The following is a 15,454-nucleotide window of genomic DNA, read 5'->3' on the forward strand; positions in this document are numbered from 1 at the left end:
GTAGTTAAAAAGCCCTTTTAATTTAAAAGGGCTCAAGACGGATCGCTTGGCAGAAATCTGTACCAAAGTGCAAGCGGAAAGGTTGAGTGTTTTTTGTTTTTTAACCCTTTCTCGTCTGACGCGTGTCGTGGATGGAGAACATGGTGAAGGTTAAGGTCGAGGTGTGGTGGATACTGAGGTGGTGGGTGGGTGGAGGGGGGTGAAAAGTGAACGTCGTGTCGGAGGTGAATAATTTATGTTGGGTAGATTGGAAGCAACAGGAAGGTGTTTTTTTTAACGGCGATGTTACTTACTATACAAGGTGTTGTATTCTCTTGTTATAGGGTTGTCCAGTTATTCTGTTTATTGGGGTCAGTGTTTTAGGTCATAGTTCGTTGGGGTCAGTGTTGTTGTCTCAATTTGTTTGGGGTCAGTGTTTTACTCTCAGTTTGTTGGGGTCAGTGGTTTAGTCTCCGTTTGTTGGGGTCAATGTTTTAGTCTCTGTTGGGGTCAGTGTTTTAGTCTACGTTTGTTGGGGTCAGTGTTTTAGTCTCTGTTGGGGTCAGTGTTTTTGTCTACGTTTGTAGGGGTCAGTGTTTCGTTCTCTGTTTGTTGGGGCCACTCTCTCAATCAGTATTGTTTCGTTGCGGTCACAATGTGTTTGGTAATGAACAACACATTTTGAAATGTTAACGACTAAATCAACCAGAACCCAATCACTGATCTTGGTTGCCCTGTAGTCTAAAACGCACACACCGTTGAAGAATAACAGTTGGACGTCCCACACCAAAGTCTCAACGCCCTGAATTGTTCATGTCAAGGCCTGTCAGTCTTTTAAAAAAAAATAAGGCACGGCATTAAACAGCTGTCAATGCGCTTAAGTATCTCCCATCGTAGGTCAAGGCCATCAAAAGACGCACACTTTTATCGTAATTCAATAGTCCAAAGTGGTGCTTTCAAACTTCAACGCGATAGAGATTGGGGGTGCTGGGAGGATATTAAAGCAGAGGAACCGACCCCGGGAAATGAAATAAAAAGTGCCTTCTGAGAGCGATTACCGGAACAGGAAGTCTAAAATTTTCGCCTGAGTTTTGGGTCAGTGGCATCACTGGTTCATGGTACTTATACCTTGATCTAGGGGCCATCAGGGCAGAGGCGTTGCTAAAGTGTGAGGGGGGGGGTGGCTGTTATACCTTAATTTCAGATGTTTTATAAGACCATCACGACAGAGGCGTTGTTAAAGTGGGGGGGGGGGGCTGTTATAATTTCAGATGTTTTATAAGGTCATCACGACTGAGGTGCTGCTAACGTGAGGTGTTGGGGGGGGGGGAGGCTGTTATACTATAATTTCAGCTGTTATATGAGCCAACTAAAGTTGGGTTGGGGGTGGGTGGTATGGGGGGACGGTACTACTATACCAAGAATTTCAGCTGTCCCATGAGCCATTATAACAGAGGCGTTGCTAAAGTGTGGTTTGGGAGGGGGGGGGGGTTGTTGATTGTCAAAACAAAAACTTCAGGAAGACTTCGCTAACACGGCATTGGTCACTCTGAGATCAACAGGCTAAAGCTGTCATAGTGGAATGTTAGAAATAAAAAGTTTAGATTTTTAAAGAGATTTAGTTTAGTTTTAACAACAACAAAAACAAAATTGACTTGACATGACTAGAAATCGACACGGCGAATGGGACTTAGTTTAGATTTTTTAAAAATTTCGATGGATGAATGGTTTGGAAATGTTAAAAAAAAATCAGGTACTATATTAAATATATATTATATTTAAGGATATAGTTAATTTCTCAACAACGAAAATAAGGTAATACAATTTAAAATTCCGCTTGTTATTTAAAATATTAAACCTTCCTCTCTAGGAATGTGTTTACTTAAACTTGAGCAACAAAACCGTAGATTTTATAAAAATTGAAATACCCATTCGGCATTTTAAAAAGAGGAACAACTTAACTATTACTTAAATGTCAAAAGTGCTAAATTTATCTTTCATTCAATTTTGTTAAAAAAATTTTTGTCTAAAACTTTTAAAACTGCCCACGGCACTGGTTTTTTTTTTTTGGTTCCGCAGCTTCTTGTATTGAAACAGCTAAAGGCTCACATTGACAAAAAAAAAAAGGTTTCGCTTATTTACTGTCCCACTATTAATTCCAATAAATGTTTTCTATAAATTTTAAAACATTTTATAATGTGATTTCTATACATTTTGAAACATTTTTAAAATGTGACATTTCACAGAAAACTGTTTCCTCTTAAAAAATACAGCTAAATATTTTTTGTATAATTAAAACTATTTTTCCCCCAACATTTCACTTGTTTTGTTGTGAATATTTTAATAATTTTCCACGCCGTTGAAATCTAAAAAAAAAATTTTGTCTTTCTTTTTACAGCAAGACTGTGTTTCTATTCCTCACCTGACACGTAAGTATAGTCTACTTTATTGTGTTTTTTAGCTAAGTGATACAGTCACAGATCTAGATTTGAGTTTAGACTACTTGTGTGTAGTTGGGTAGGATAATACCGTCACACATCTAGTTTTGAGTTTAGGCTGTGTGTATTTTGTTAGGAAGGGCGATACTCACACAGATTTGAGTACTCTCTACGTGTGTGTTCTATAGCTGAATGATAAAGTGACACATCAAGATTTGAGTACTCGCTACGTGAGTGTATGTTCTATAGCTGAATGATAAAGTGACACATCAAGATTTGAGTACTCGCTAAATATGTGTTCTATAGCTGAATGATAAAGTCACACATCAAGATTTGAGTACTCGCTACGTGAGTGTATGTTCTATAGCTGAATGATAAAGTGACACATCAAGATTTGAGTACTCGCTAAATGTGTGTGTGTTCTATAGCTGAATGATAAAGTGACACATCAAGATTTGAGTACTCGCTAAATGTGTGTGTGTTCTATAGCTGAATGATAAAGTGACACATCAAGATTTGAGTACTCGCTAAATGTGTGTGTGTTCTATAGCTGAATGATAAAGTGGCACATCAAGATTTGAGTACTCGCTACGTGTGTGTGTTCTATAGTTGAATGATAAAGTGACACATCAAGATTTGAGTATTCGCAACGTGTGTGTTCTATAGCTGAATGATAAAGTGACACATCAAGATTTGAGTATTCGCTAAGTGTGTGTGTGTGTTCTATAGCTGAATGATAAAGTCACACATCAAGATTTGAGTGTTCGCAACGTGTGTGTTCTATAGTTGAATGATAAAGTGACACATCAAGATTTGAGTATTCGCAACGTGTGTGTTCTATAGCTGAATGATAAAGTGAAACATCAAGATTTGAGTATTCGCTAAGTGTGTGTGTTCTTTAGCTGAATGATACACATCAAGATTTAAGTATTCGCTAAGTGTGTTTGTGTTCTATAACTGGATGATAAAGTGACACATCAAGATTTGAGTATTCTCTGCGTGTGTGTTGTATAGTTGAATGATAAAGCGACACATCAAGATTTGAGTACTCGCTACGTGTGTGTTCTATAGCTGAATGATAAAGTGACACACCAAGATTTGATTATTCGCTAAGTGTGTGTGTGTTCTATAGCTGAATAATAAAGTCACACATCAAGATTTGAGTATTCGCTAAGTGTGTGTGTTCTATAGCTGAATGATAAAGTCAAGTCTCGAGGTTTTTCCTCGCGGTGTAACCCAGCAGTATTAAGTTCGCGAGAAATCACGAGATCTCTCTCTATGAAAGAACCACATTTCCTATTCTCGATTAATTTGTTCTTTTTGTGTTCATTGAACGGATGTACAATTCCGGCATAATATTATTGTCCTTTTGTTATTGAAAGGAATTTGTTATTGGCATTCTCCCATGGTACTGCGCTTGAAGGCGACCTCCCCCCCCCCCCCCCACGCCGCCTTTTCACTAACGCGCCCTTAAAATCTTGATATTAAGCTCACCACTCCACCCTCCCCCACTCTTCATTCTTCTATTTCATCAGCAGAGGATTTAGATTCTTATTTTTAGTTTTTGGCTTGGCAAACAACAACAAAACCAAAACAGACTTGGCATAACCAGACTGTGACACAGCTAAAGGGATATTTCCTTCAGCTAAACATTCGGTCACATTTTTTTAAAATGAACATTCCCCTCACCTGATTCCCAGACTGACTTGTAGCACGTTCAGAAATTAGACATCTGCATAAACTGCATAAATAAAAAATAACCAACTGTATGTAGTATTTCTTCCAGACTTTTTTCTCCGGGGGGGGGGGGGGGGAGGGGGCACCTGAAATTTTCGTGGGGGGGGGGGGCTGACTAAAATTTCCGGGGGAGGGGGGGGTGGATTGGGGGATGGGGGGGGGGGGGCGGACAATGTTAAAAGTATAAATTTTCTATATAAATTCCATTTCGTCCCGCGCCTCCCCCCCCCCCCCCCCCCAGAAGAGATGCTTGGAAGAAACTCTGACTGTATGTTGCGTATTTTAAATGTCTACAGCTAAAAATACCGTAATGAAAAACCTGAACGTCTGTGGTCAATGAATGATGAACGACTTACATATCATTCTCAAAGTACATGATTTCTATATTACTTTCGTCATATAGATATACCGACTCAGGAGTATCACTCCCTTTAGGCAGGCAGGCCTCGACGTAGCCAACTCCGAGTAACTGGCTTTATGCGGTCTGAATCAGCCTGCAAACATAGCGGTTTGAACGCTATATATTGGTCTATATTACTCCACTATCAACATTTGTTATTGTTTTATTATTGTTGTTAAAGTATAGACTAAGGTAGTAAAGTTTAACACACATTCGTGTTTTACTATCGTGTAATTGCTATTGCCCAGTTGCCACTATCCCTGTTAACTGTTACCGAACTAATCTAGACAAGCCAATTACTTGCTTAGCTTTTTATTTTATTTCTGTTCACTTACGTTTTTTTTTCGTCTGTTTGTGATTGTTAAGTCCATTCCTGGCAAAAATCAATGTTACAAAACATTTACATTTTTGGGCTACTATTCCCATGAGACACCCTACTGTTTGTTGAACTACCGTGTTTGTTGAGGTTTGTTTGTCTAGACTTGTGGATTTCATTCTGACCACAGAACCTCTAAGTTTCTGACGGTAAATCTAAATCGTGTTGTATTTGTGTTCAGCTAGTTTTCACTATGGTTTCAGTGTGTCTTTAAAATATGTACATATATGTTGTGATATGAATAGTTTCTTTCAGGCATCTCTTCGGTTGCAGGAAGGGGGGGGGGGGTTCTGCCGAATCAAATAGAACTTATGTAAAAAAAAAATCCATACCTTTACTTATATATATATATATATATATATATATATATATATATATATATATATATATATATATATATATATATATATATATATATATATACACCTTTACCGACGACCAAACTCCCCCTCGGAAATTTAAGTCCGACACGGGGGTGGGGGTGGGGGGGGGGAAGGGGTGGGGGGGGGGGAAGGGGGGCGTCGATCGGGGTAGAAGGAAAAAAAGCTTATTTAGATCTGCTTTACTGTATTAAACTCAGTCGAAGTTATAAAAATAAACTGCAACTTTGTTTTACAGACTTATTTAAGTGTTTTCTACATCAACTTTGAGGCATCAAAATAAAAACTCTTAAGGGGCAGTAAATGGTAAAAATCGCACCGGCCTTTCGAAATGTGTGTGCGTGTAGGGGGGGGGGGGCTTTTTTCCTTTTTTTTAATAACTGTATATAAAATTGATAAATCGCTCCGGCCGCCGGAATGGGTCTTTACTTCTCTATCAAGTGCCTTCCTCCCTCCCGCTCCGGAGAAAATTGTCTGAAAGAAACACTGGACATAAACAAGGCCAACCTACTACCTAAAACTATACGTCGTTTTCAACGGAGAGATCACATTTAAAATGTGGTGTTCTACTCAAAATTTAAAAAAATAATAATAAACACTAGTATCAGAAGAACAGCTGTAGTCTATAAATTGTTGTTTAGAAATATCAGCTTGAAATAAGAAAGAAATCCAGTATTAAACAAGTAGAAAACTCTTTAAACGATAATGATATAATGGTAATTTTTCTGTAAGTGTTTGTATTTAAATGTTTATGAAAATAGTTATGCAAATTATTTTAAATAACAAGCGAGATCCACTGCGAACATTAAAGTATCGAGTTCGAATCCAGGGCTCGAGTCAGAGAGTCCACCCAGCTCTGATGGGTACCTGACTCACTGAGTCCACCCAGCTCTGATGGCTACCTGACTCACTGAGTCCACCGAGCTCTGATAGGTACCTGACTCACTGAGTCCACCCAGCTCTGATGGCTACCTGACTCACTGAGTCCACCGAGCTCTGATAGGTACCTGACTCACTGAGTCCACCCAGCTCTGATGGGTACCTGACTCACGTTAGGTAAAGTAAAGGCGGCTGGGCATAGTGCTTAATACACTCTCCCTCCATATAGCCTACCGAGGTCACAGAAACAGGAGCAGTTTCTTTCAGGCATCTCTTTTACCCTCCCCCGAAACAAAATAGAATTTATTTAGAAAATATATACTTTTACTAGTGTCCGCCCCCCTCCCCCCTAGAAAGAAACACTGAACCGGAGAACTCTACTTCATCTGTTCAAAGTAACGCCGGGTTCGAAACATTTCAAAGACCACCATACCTGAGTAAAAATAATCTCATACATTAACTGAGTATAGCTCCTGCTCTATTTACATATTGTACATTTTTTAAAAGATGTTTTTCACAAATACTCAATTTCTGAAAAGGAAACCTCTCTTGCAACTAAACACTTGGTTACTCTCAGCTCCAAGGGAAGCTACTCAGTTATTGTCACGGCAAGAGTGCCTCCCCCTTGTGAATTAATCCATATTTGAGACCCAAGGATCTAACGCAGTTTTTATCTGGGTGATCAGAACCAAGCCTAAAAGGGCTCGTTAAAATGCATTCTCTAATATGTCTAATCTATTTTTTTAAAGATTTATACACCTTGCGTTCTAAATCCACCAAGGTATCCTGGCAAAACTTTTCTATGCCATATGTGTAATAATTATCACTCAGCAATTGAATATCGTCAAATTATATATATATATATATATATATATATATATATATATATATATATATATATATATATATATATATATATATATATATATATGTGTGTGTGTGTGTGTGTGTGTGTGTGTGTGTGTGTGTAAAAGTAGTGTTTCTTCCAGGTATCTCTTCGGGGGGGGGGACGAAAAGAATGGAATTTATATAGAAAATATATACTTTTAACACTGTCCGTCCGTCCCCGTTCCCCCGGAAACTTTAGTCCGTCTATCCCGAAAATTTCAAGTGCCCCCCCCCCACCCCCGGAGAAAAAAGTCTGGTAGAAACACTGGTGTAAAAATAATATTAGTTTGGTATCATCTGTTTCAAATGGCAAGCTTAACTAACCAAGGCTAAAATCCCGTAATTTTCGCTGTAGAGATCAGTTTTATTTACGTTCAGATTGACCAAAAGTTACCGTCTGGCTACCGGGTGGCATCGTAGGTAAAGACGTCTGCATCTATACATCCGGCGCTGCATTGGCAGAATAAAGCTCCAGGTTTTTACTTGCGTTCCCAGAACTGACCACTGGCCTAATTTTGACCACTAGACGCGAGATTAGCCGCCTTATCCGCCCCAGTAAACAGACATTAAGGTATCAATGCGCAGAGCCTGTGTCCCCGTGTCTAGATCCTGCTTGTCTGCGTTAATTATCGACGAACATGGTGTTACGGTGTAGGGGTGTGGTATAGAGAGTGGGGGTGTGGTCTAGAGAGTGGGGGAGAGTGGGGAGAGGGGGGAGAGAGGGTTTGAGTTATGTTTGCAGTGGAAGAATCAAGACAGCTTAGGGTGTTTTTTTTACAGTTGATTGCCGGGTGAGATGTTTGTCTTTTGGGGCGGATTGACGTCACGGGTTCTGGTTGACGTCACTATGTCGGGCTCATTGACGTCACTGATTCTATTTGACGTCACTAGGTCGGGCTGATTGACGTCATGGATTCACTTTGATGTCACAATGTCAAGTTGTCGCTACGAATTTTAATTGACGTCACACGGGCTGATTGACGTCACGGAAGCTGGTTGACGTCATTGAGTCTGATTGATTTCTCGGTCTCGTTGACGTATTCTGTTTGACGTCACCAAGTCAAGTTGTCGCTACGAAAATTAGTTCACGTCACGTGGGCTTTTTGACGTCACGGAATCTGGTTGACGTCATAATTTTAGTTGATGTAATTGAGTTCGGTTGATTTCTCGGAATCTCATTGACGTTGCCAGTTCTGGTTGGCGTCACGAATGCTAGTTGACGTCATAGAATCTACTCAGACTTAGTTTGGAAAACAACGTTGTTGACGTCTTGGGGAGGGGATGTTTCTTCGTTTTAGAACACGGTTTTCTTTGATTGTCTGCATGGCGATACAGTACAGATGTTTGTCTACTGCAGGTTTTGTTGCGATGGGCCGAGACTGGACAGGGCTATGGCCAAAGACTGGATTAGTTCTAGAGTTACTGAACAAACTAACTCAAACCATGTTTACGGTTAAGGTTGCTAGCGATATATACAGGAAATAGCATCGATTTACCCAACCAGCTACCTTATAACTAGCTTCGTTACTAGTATGATAGTATGATAGTGTTATGATAAAAAACACTCGTGTTGACATTCTTTTATGATATGTTTTGGGGAGAATCACGTACTTATAGAAATTGTAGGTAAGTCTATGGGAGTGTGGAATCAGTTACAGTAATCAGAATGAGGAGCTATAAATAGCTGTACTCTAATGTTGGTGAGCCAAAGATGACACCCATTATAAACCTGTTCACCTACATTTGTTGGTTAAATACTTCTTTTTTCCAACTGTTGTATTGGAGGGGATTTCCTCCAACACAACTAAGTATTTCGTGTAAATACGTTATGCGCACTATGCCCAGTTGACTCCGATTCCAGCCTTTTTGTCTTTCTGGATTTGCTTTCATACAATTTATCAACTCAAGAGCAACCTACAAGACAGCACTATTTAATTTTGGAGGTTTCTCTTCTATATGTTGCCTTCCCAAGTTCGAACTCTCGACTTAAGTTGTCAGTAGTGGTTCAAACTTCAGACAGCTGTTGTTTGGGCTGGGGTAAGTTGGTAAGTTGTAATAAAAGACTGAAGTGTTAAAAAGTAACTAAACAGATAGATACTGAATCCCAAAGTGCAAAAATGCTACCCACCGATCAAATAAAGAACACTGAAATCCAGTTTTTAAGAGTTTGAATGCCGACAGCTAATTTCAAAAGATGAAATTCTAAAAGCCAATTAAATCTTGAAACAGATTTTAACAGAAATTTGGTAAAAAAAAATGAACTAAAAATAGATTGACCTTCTACCAAATTTTAACTCGTTTCTCGCTTCACTGAGACAGGTTTTTAACCAACCTCGGCAGCGCATAGACCGGAAGCGTCCTTGGAATTACGATCCTTGCTTTCATCTGATCTGCTTAAAAGATACTTTTTTTATCGTCTGCTTATAGATTCTACAGATAGCACTGTTAAAAAATCTCCCGATTGAGAAGAGGTGGAGTGGGAAGAAGGGGGGGGGATAGAGAGTAAATCTTTTTTCTACTAATGAGAGAGAGGAAATGGCTACTTTAACCCAATAACAGACGGTTCGTCGACTCGCCTCGGTAATGAAGGCACACGGTAGTCGCAGATCAAAACACAGAGTTCGTTAATGGCAGACATTTTTTTTTAATTTTTAACTTGAAAATCTAGTCCGATTAAATTTCCGCTCACACACTGTATTGCGTACAAAATTGTTAGGGGTGCGAGTAAGTGCATGTCAATTAAATTCCTGTTGGCCAGTAGCCTTGGTTTTTATCTCTCAGCCCATAATCTGTATTTACTGGTAGCCAAGGGCACATATACTAAAGGTCAAGGTCGAGGAAAAGTGGTGGGGGGGGGGGGGACGACGACTGGGATTCTGAAGTTGAACGAGTAGGAAGAAGATAAGTGTGAATTATTTTCACATTCTGGGTATAACAAGGCCTAAAGAATTAAAAAAAAAGTAATGTGTTTATAATTTTAGCAAAGAATGGTATGATAAGGTTTATTGCTGAGTTGGAATTCAAATAAAAAATTTAAGAGGCAAAAAAACAATTAATTCATTAAAAAAATAAAAAAATTAAAAAAAAATAAAAGTTACCATTTATTTTGCATTGTGTTTACATTTTACAGGGTATTCTAGCTCTTTGTTCACCAGTATAGCCGTTAGAATAGGGTGTTCTAGCTCTTTGTTCACCAGTCTAGCAGTTAAAATAGGGTGTTCTAGCTCTTTGTTAATCAGTCTAGTCGTTAGAATAGGGTGTTCTAGCTCTATGTTCACCAGTCTAGCCGTTAGAATAGGGTGTTCTAGCTCTTTGTTAATCAGTCTAGCCGTTAGAATAGGGTGTTCTAGCTCTTTTTTAATCAGTCTAGCAGTTAGAATAGGGTGTTCTAGCTCTTTGTTAATCAGTCTAGCCGTTAGAATAGGGTGTTCTAGCTCTTTGTTAATCAGTCTAGCAGTTAGAATAGGGTGTTCTAGCTCTTTGTGAATCAGTCTAGCCGTTAGAATAGGGTGTTCTAGCTCTATGTTCACCATTCTAGCCGTTAGAATAGGGTGTTCTAGCTCTTTGTTCACCAATCTAGCAGTTAGAATAGGGTGTTCTAGCTCTTTGTTCACCATTCTAGCCGTTAGAATAGCGTGTTCTAGCTCTTTGTTCACCAGTCTAGCCGTTAGAATAGAGTGTTCTAGCTCTATGTTCACCAGTCTAGCCGTTAGAATAGGGTGTTCTAGCTCTATGTTCACCAATCTAGCAGTTAGAATAGGGTGTTCTAGCTCTTTGTTCACTAGTCTAGCAGTTAGAGTAGGGTGTTCTAGCTCTTTGTTTCCTCTTTCAGAGATGAAGGAGAGGTTCGTCCGATGGCTTGACCACAACAATGACGGCGTGTCCACCTTTGACGAGGTCAAGAATTTTATTCGCCGCTTCAAACCGGATGTGAGGGATGAGACTGTGGCTGCTTACATCAGGCGGAGGGATACAAACGGTGAGTGGTCAGATCACTGCGCTTCTCAATGTCTGAGTGGTTGGATTATTGCGCTGTTCGATTGATAAGGGGTTACATCCCTTCGTAGTTTTAATAATGATGGATTCCGTTTAGAGGGTTATAAATGTTGAGTAGTTGGTTAAAAAAAGGTCATGACCTTTAATAAGCCAGTCGTAAAGTCCGATAAAGCCACTACTTATATACTTTATGTTTAGAAAAAAAGAAGACAAAAATTTCAATGGAGTACAATACAAATAAGTTTTCCAAGAATCGTTTGTCAAGATTTAGCTAGAGGCACATACACGCTAGCAAATCATTTAAAAAGCCTGTACCAAGTATGTTTATTCTTTCGTTTAAAGCAAATAAAAATCCGCTTTGTTTCGTATCTTGTATTGATTCGATTTTTCGCTCCGTTGCCTGGGGGTTGGTTTTCAAATAACCCTATGAATGGTAAAGACGTCAACGTTTGATGAGCTGCATTAGACTTAATCTTGCAAGCGTTAAAACACAATTAGGCCCTACATTTAAAAAAAGAAAACAGCTTTGGAAAATCCGATTAAGGCGTCAAACACGGTGTATGACGTCCTAATACACTTTTGAAACTATTTGCAGTTTATTTTTTAATACGGATGTGTGCAAATCGAAAGTTTGAGGGGGGGGGGGTGCAAATCTAAAGTTTGTCCCCGGGCACCGGGAAGGGTCGCTACGCCTCTGAATGTCACTTTATTTCACTGTCGCACTTAGTGAAAGATTTAGAAGATACAATAATAATCATTAAAAAAGTTTAAAAAAACCCACGTTTTCTGATTGAACTAAAAAGTAGAAAATAAATGCTATACATCACAATAATGCAAGCGATCACTCTACTATAAGCGATCAAAAACGTGGGGCGCCGTGATTTTCTTACAGTTTCTAATACTGTTGACTCTCTACAAGCTCCCTAATAAAAGTCAATAGTATTATCTAATCAATAGTAATATAACTTTTACTTCGGCGCCCCACGTTTTTGATCGCTTATAGTAGAGTGATCGCTTGCATTATTGTGATGTATAGCATTTATTTTCTACTTTTTAGTTCAATCAGAAAACGTGGGTTTTTTTAAACTTTTTTAATGATTATTATTTTCTACTTTTTAGTCTTTGTCTGTTTGTTTGCATTAAAATCTTGCTATCGATTTTCTTTTCACTTTTTTTTGGGTAAACGAAGACAACTCGTAAAAAACACGTTGTGTGAATACGTTACTGACTAGAACACATAGATTTGAACCCGTGTCGAGTGGGATAGCAATCGTGTGCCCAACCACTCGACCATATCGTCTCCCCCATACTGGCCACCAGTTGTTACGGTTGTTTGTACACAAACACCGCGTGAACACTACTCAGTAAGCAAAGAGGGAGAGTACCGAACCTTGTTTTCATCAAATTACAGTTACTGGGTTATGTCCCCTTTTCCCCACGTTTTTACTACAATTATATAGCGCTCTAAAATGCTCAATAAAATGTTTCCATGGATCAATTTAGTAATAATAACAATTGAATATTCTATTGTCATCCAAAACAAAGCTTCCCTGAAAATTTCAGCGCGCTAGCTAACTGGGAAGTGCCAGAAATTTCGATCGCAAGATTTGATTGGAAAGACAGAGACGAAAGCAAGTTAAAGAAAACGTGGGAAAAATATTTTATATTCAGTTATTAAGTTATATATAAAATATTTTGTTTCTCAATTGAGTAAAATCGTTTTACTTGAAAATCTCGGGACATAGAAATTAAAGTGGAGGAGTGGAGTTTAAAGTCGTATAGTTTCATCGCATTTTATAAAAGTCAATTTTTAGACTGAAATTCAACAGTCATTTCGCATTTTAAAAGGCTTTTTTTAGTTGAAAAATACATTTTTAGTCGAAATGGATCAATATATATTGAGAGAAATCGTAGTTTGACAAATTAAAAATTGCAATTTGGAGTGGTTGAGTTAGGCTGAAGGGGGCGCTATTTTTAAGGTGTAACAGGGGGGGGGGATGAAAGTAAAAATAATTAATTTTATTTTTAAACTTGAAGTCATTTATGGACGAACCATCACTTATGAACGAACCCTTATGACTTCTTATCCCATTTCATATTTTAAAAATTGGATCTAAATGGAAGCACTTATATCTACTTTATTTTATTTTGAGCTTGTTATTAATGTCCACCGTAACCTTATTTCGTTTCTGTTGTGTTGTATTTAACTACTGTACAATTCTTACCTTTACCTCGGTGTAGAATAATCTTGAGTGGGGTATCTGGATGGCGATTATTACTCAGCTTATCTGTGACTGTTGTATCACTAGAGCTTGTTATACTATAGTGTGAATGGGCCACTCATCATGATACTATGGGATTCTGCTTTAACTAAATTAACATTGTTGACTAATTTAGCGATAACTCATTATATTCAGTTAAAAATGTAAAGATTAGCATACTTCTACCTAGACTACAATATCTGTCATTTAACTAGCAGTTAGAGCTTCACCATTGATGATAGAGATACAATTGTGGGTGTATGTGTGTGCGCACGTGCATGCGTGAGTGCGTGCGTGTGCGTGTGTGTGTGTGTGTGTGTAAGAGATAAGTCACTTGTATTTGCATTTTATTATTTTAAACTAGAAAATTTATTTTTATTCTATTAATTTTATAAATATTTCTCTTGATAGTAATACATCTAAGCATGGAATATTAGAGTATTTTCGTTTAAATATTGTGATTTTTTTTCCATCTCTATACTAATGTTTTTTTTTATCTAAGTATTAGAGTATTTTTGTCTAAATTCTGAAATACTGAAGCATTTTCATCAAATATAAGTATTTCATATACCTCCCAAAATAAAAAATAATTGAGAGAAAATGAAACTTTTGCCCAAGAATGTGTTTTAGTTCAACTGTTTATTTTATATTGATCGATTTTAAGTGCAATACCTATCAACACAATTTCTATAATGACTTAAAAGTGGATTATTAGTTGAAGCTTTGATGGATTATACACGGCCGAACCATAATCTTAACCATGATAGCCTTTAATATTTTAACAACCGTTTTCTGGTGCAAACTTCAAAGCTCTGATAAATTATTTTTTTTAGTCAAATATTTGTTTTCCATTAAAATCCACTCGGATAAAGATGATTTTTTTTTTAAATAGTGGCGTCATTTAGTTAAAATTCTTTAATTTTTTTTCCAAAGAAAAAAATAATTAAAAAGTCGTCAAATTAGTTCCAAAAATTAAATAATTGTAAAGATGTTTTTTTTTTAAAAGAATTTATTTTTCGAAATTTGAGAAGAAAATTGGCCTTAAAAAGAATTAACGAGCTAGAAAGTCCTCGTTACAAGTCAGCTTCAGTGAGTTGCACAAACAAGACGAGAGAAGAGAAATGAATAGTGTGCATGTGTGTATGTGTGTGTGTGTGTGGGGGGGGGGGGGTAGCCCATTCTGCTTGATGCGATCGATCAGAACCGGCTTACCAATCAGATCGATAAACTCCAGTCAGAATCGCCTTATGTCGCCTGGTAATCTTAGCAGTCATACACACACCCACATTCACATACGAGCAGAGGTAATGGGGTTCCCACATACAAACACGAGGTAATGGGGTTCTGACTCACATACAAGCACGAGGTAATGGGGTTCCCACATACAAACACGAGGTAATGGGGTTCTGACTCACATACAAACACGAGGTAATGGGGTTCTCACATACAAGCACGAGGTTATGGGGTTCTGACTCACATACAAGCACGAGGTAATGGGGTTCTATTTGTAGTCAATATGCAATGGTATGTTGGAGTCGTTTGTAATAAGATATTGGGGTGGGGAGGGGGGGTTGTGGGGCGTCCATCATAAGGTAAAGGATCTAGTTTTCAGTTTAGTCTATTTGTTTGTAGCAAGTGGGGGGGGGGGGTGGGGAGGGAGGGGGAAACAATAATCAGATACCAAAAATATTTCTTTACATTAAAAAATAAAAAAAAAAGAAACTTCTTATTTTAGGAGAAATCGAAATCATTGGAAGTCTCCATATGCTCTTGAAACGGGGTTTAAAATATCGCATGACGTCATTTGGGCGTTTTTGTCACCAATGTTTCTCGCCAACGTACATGACGGCATTCACACACAGACACACACAGAGAGTCACACACAGACAGACACACGCACAGAGAGAGAGAGAGAGCGAAAGAAACACATACGCACGCAGTAGGTTTCTTTATTATGAATATCATTGCCGATTATTGTATCCTTGTTTGTTTATTCCATTTAAATATTGCTAGATTATAAGAGTGAATTAATAAAAGATAGATATCTTTTTGGGCCTGGAGATCCATGGGATAAATGAAGTAGAGTTGATCTGTTTCTGTGATCTCGGCATTTGAAAGGA

General features: G+C 38.1%; 1 protein-coding gene across 1 annotated transcript in view; it reads left to right on the forward strand.

The window, feature by feature from the left end:
• LOC131929742 (uncharacterized) overlaps positions 1-15,454 on the forward strand; it is a 34,040-nt gene that overhangs the window by 9,623 nt on the left and 8,963 nt on the right. The window contains exons 2-3 of the mRNA XM_059286089.1: positions 2,378-2,408; positions 10,910-11,056. Of these exons, the coding sequence (XP_059142072.1) occupies positions 2,378-2,408; positions 10,910-11,056 (178 nt within the window). The remainder of the gene's footprint in view (positions 1-2,377; positions 2,409-10,909; positions 11,057-15,454) is intronic.

The sequence above is a fragment of the Physella acuta genome, unplaced genomic scaffold (genome assembly GCF_028476545.2).
Source record: "Physella acuta isolate Inbredline_101_S28 unplaced genomic scaffold, ASM2847654v3 ptg001668l, whole genome shotgun sequence".
In the NCBI taxonomy this organism is placed as follows: domain Eukaryota; kingdom Metazoa; phylum Mollusca; class Gastropoda; family Physidae; genus Physella; species Physella acuta.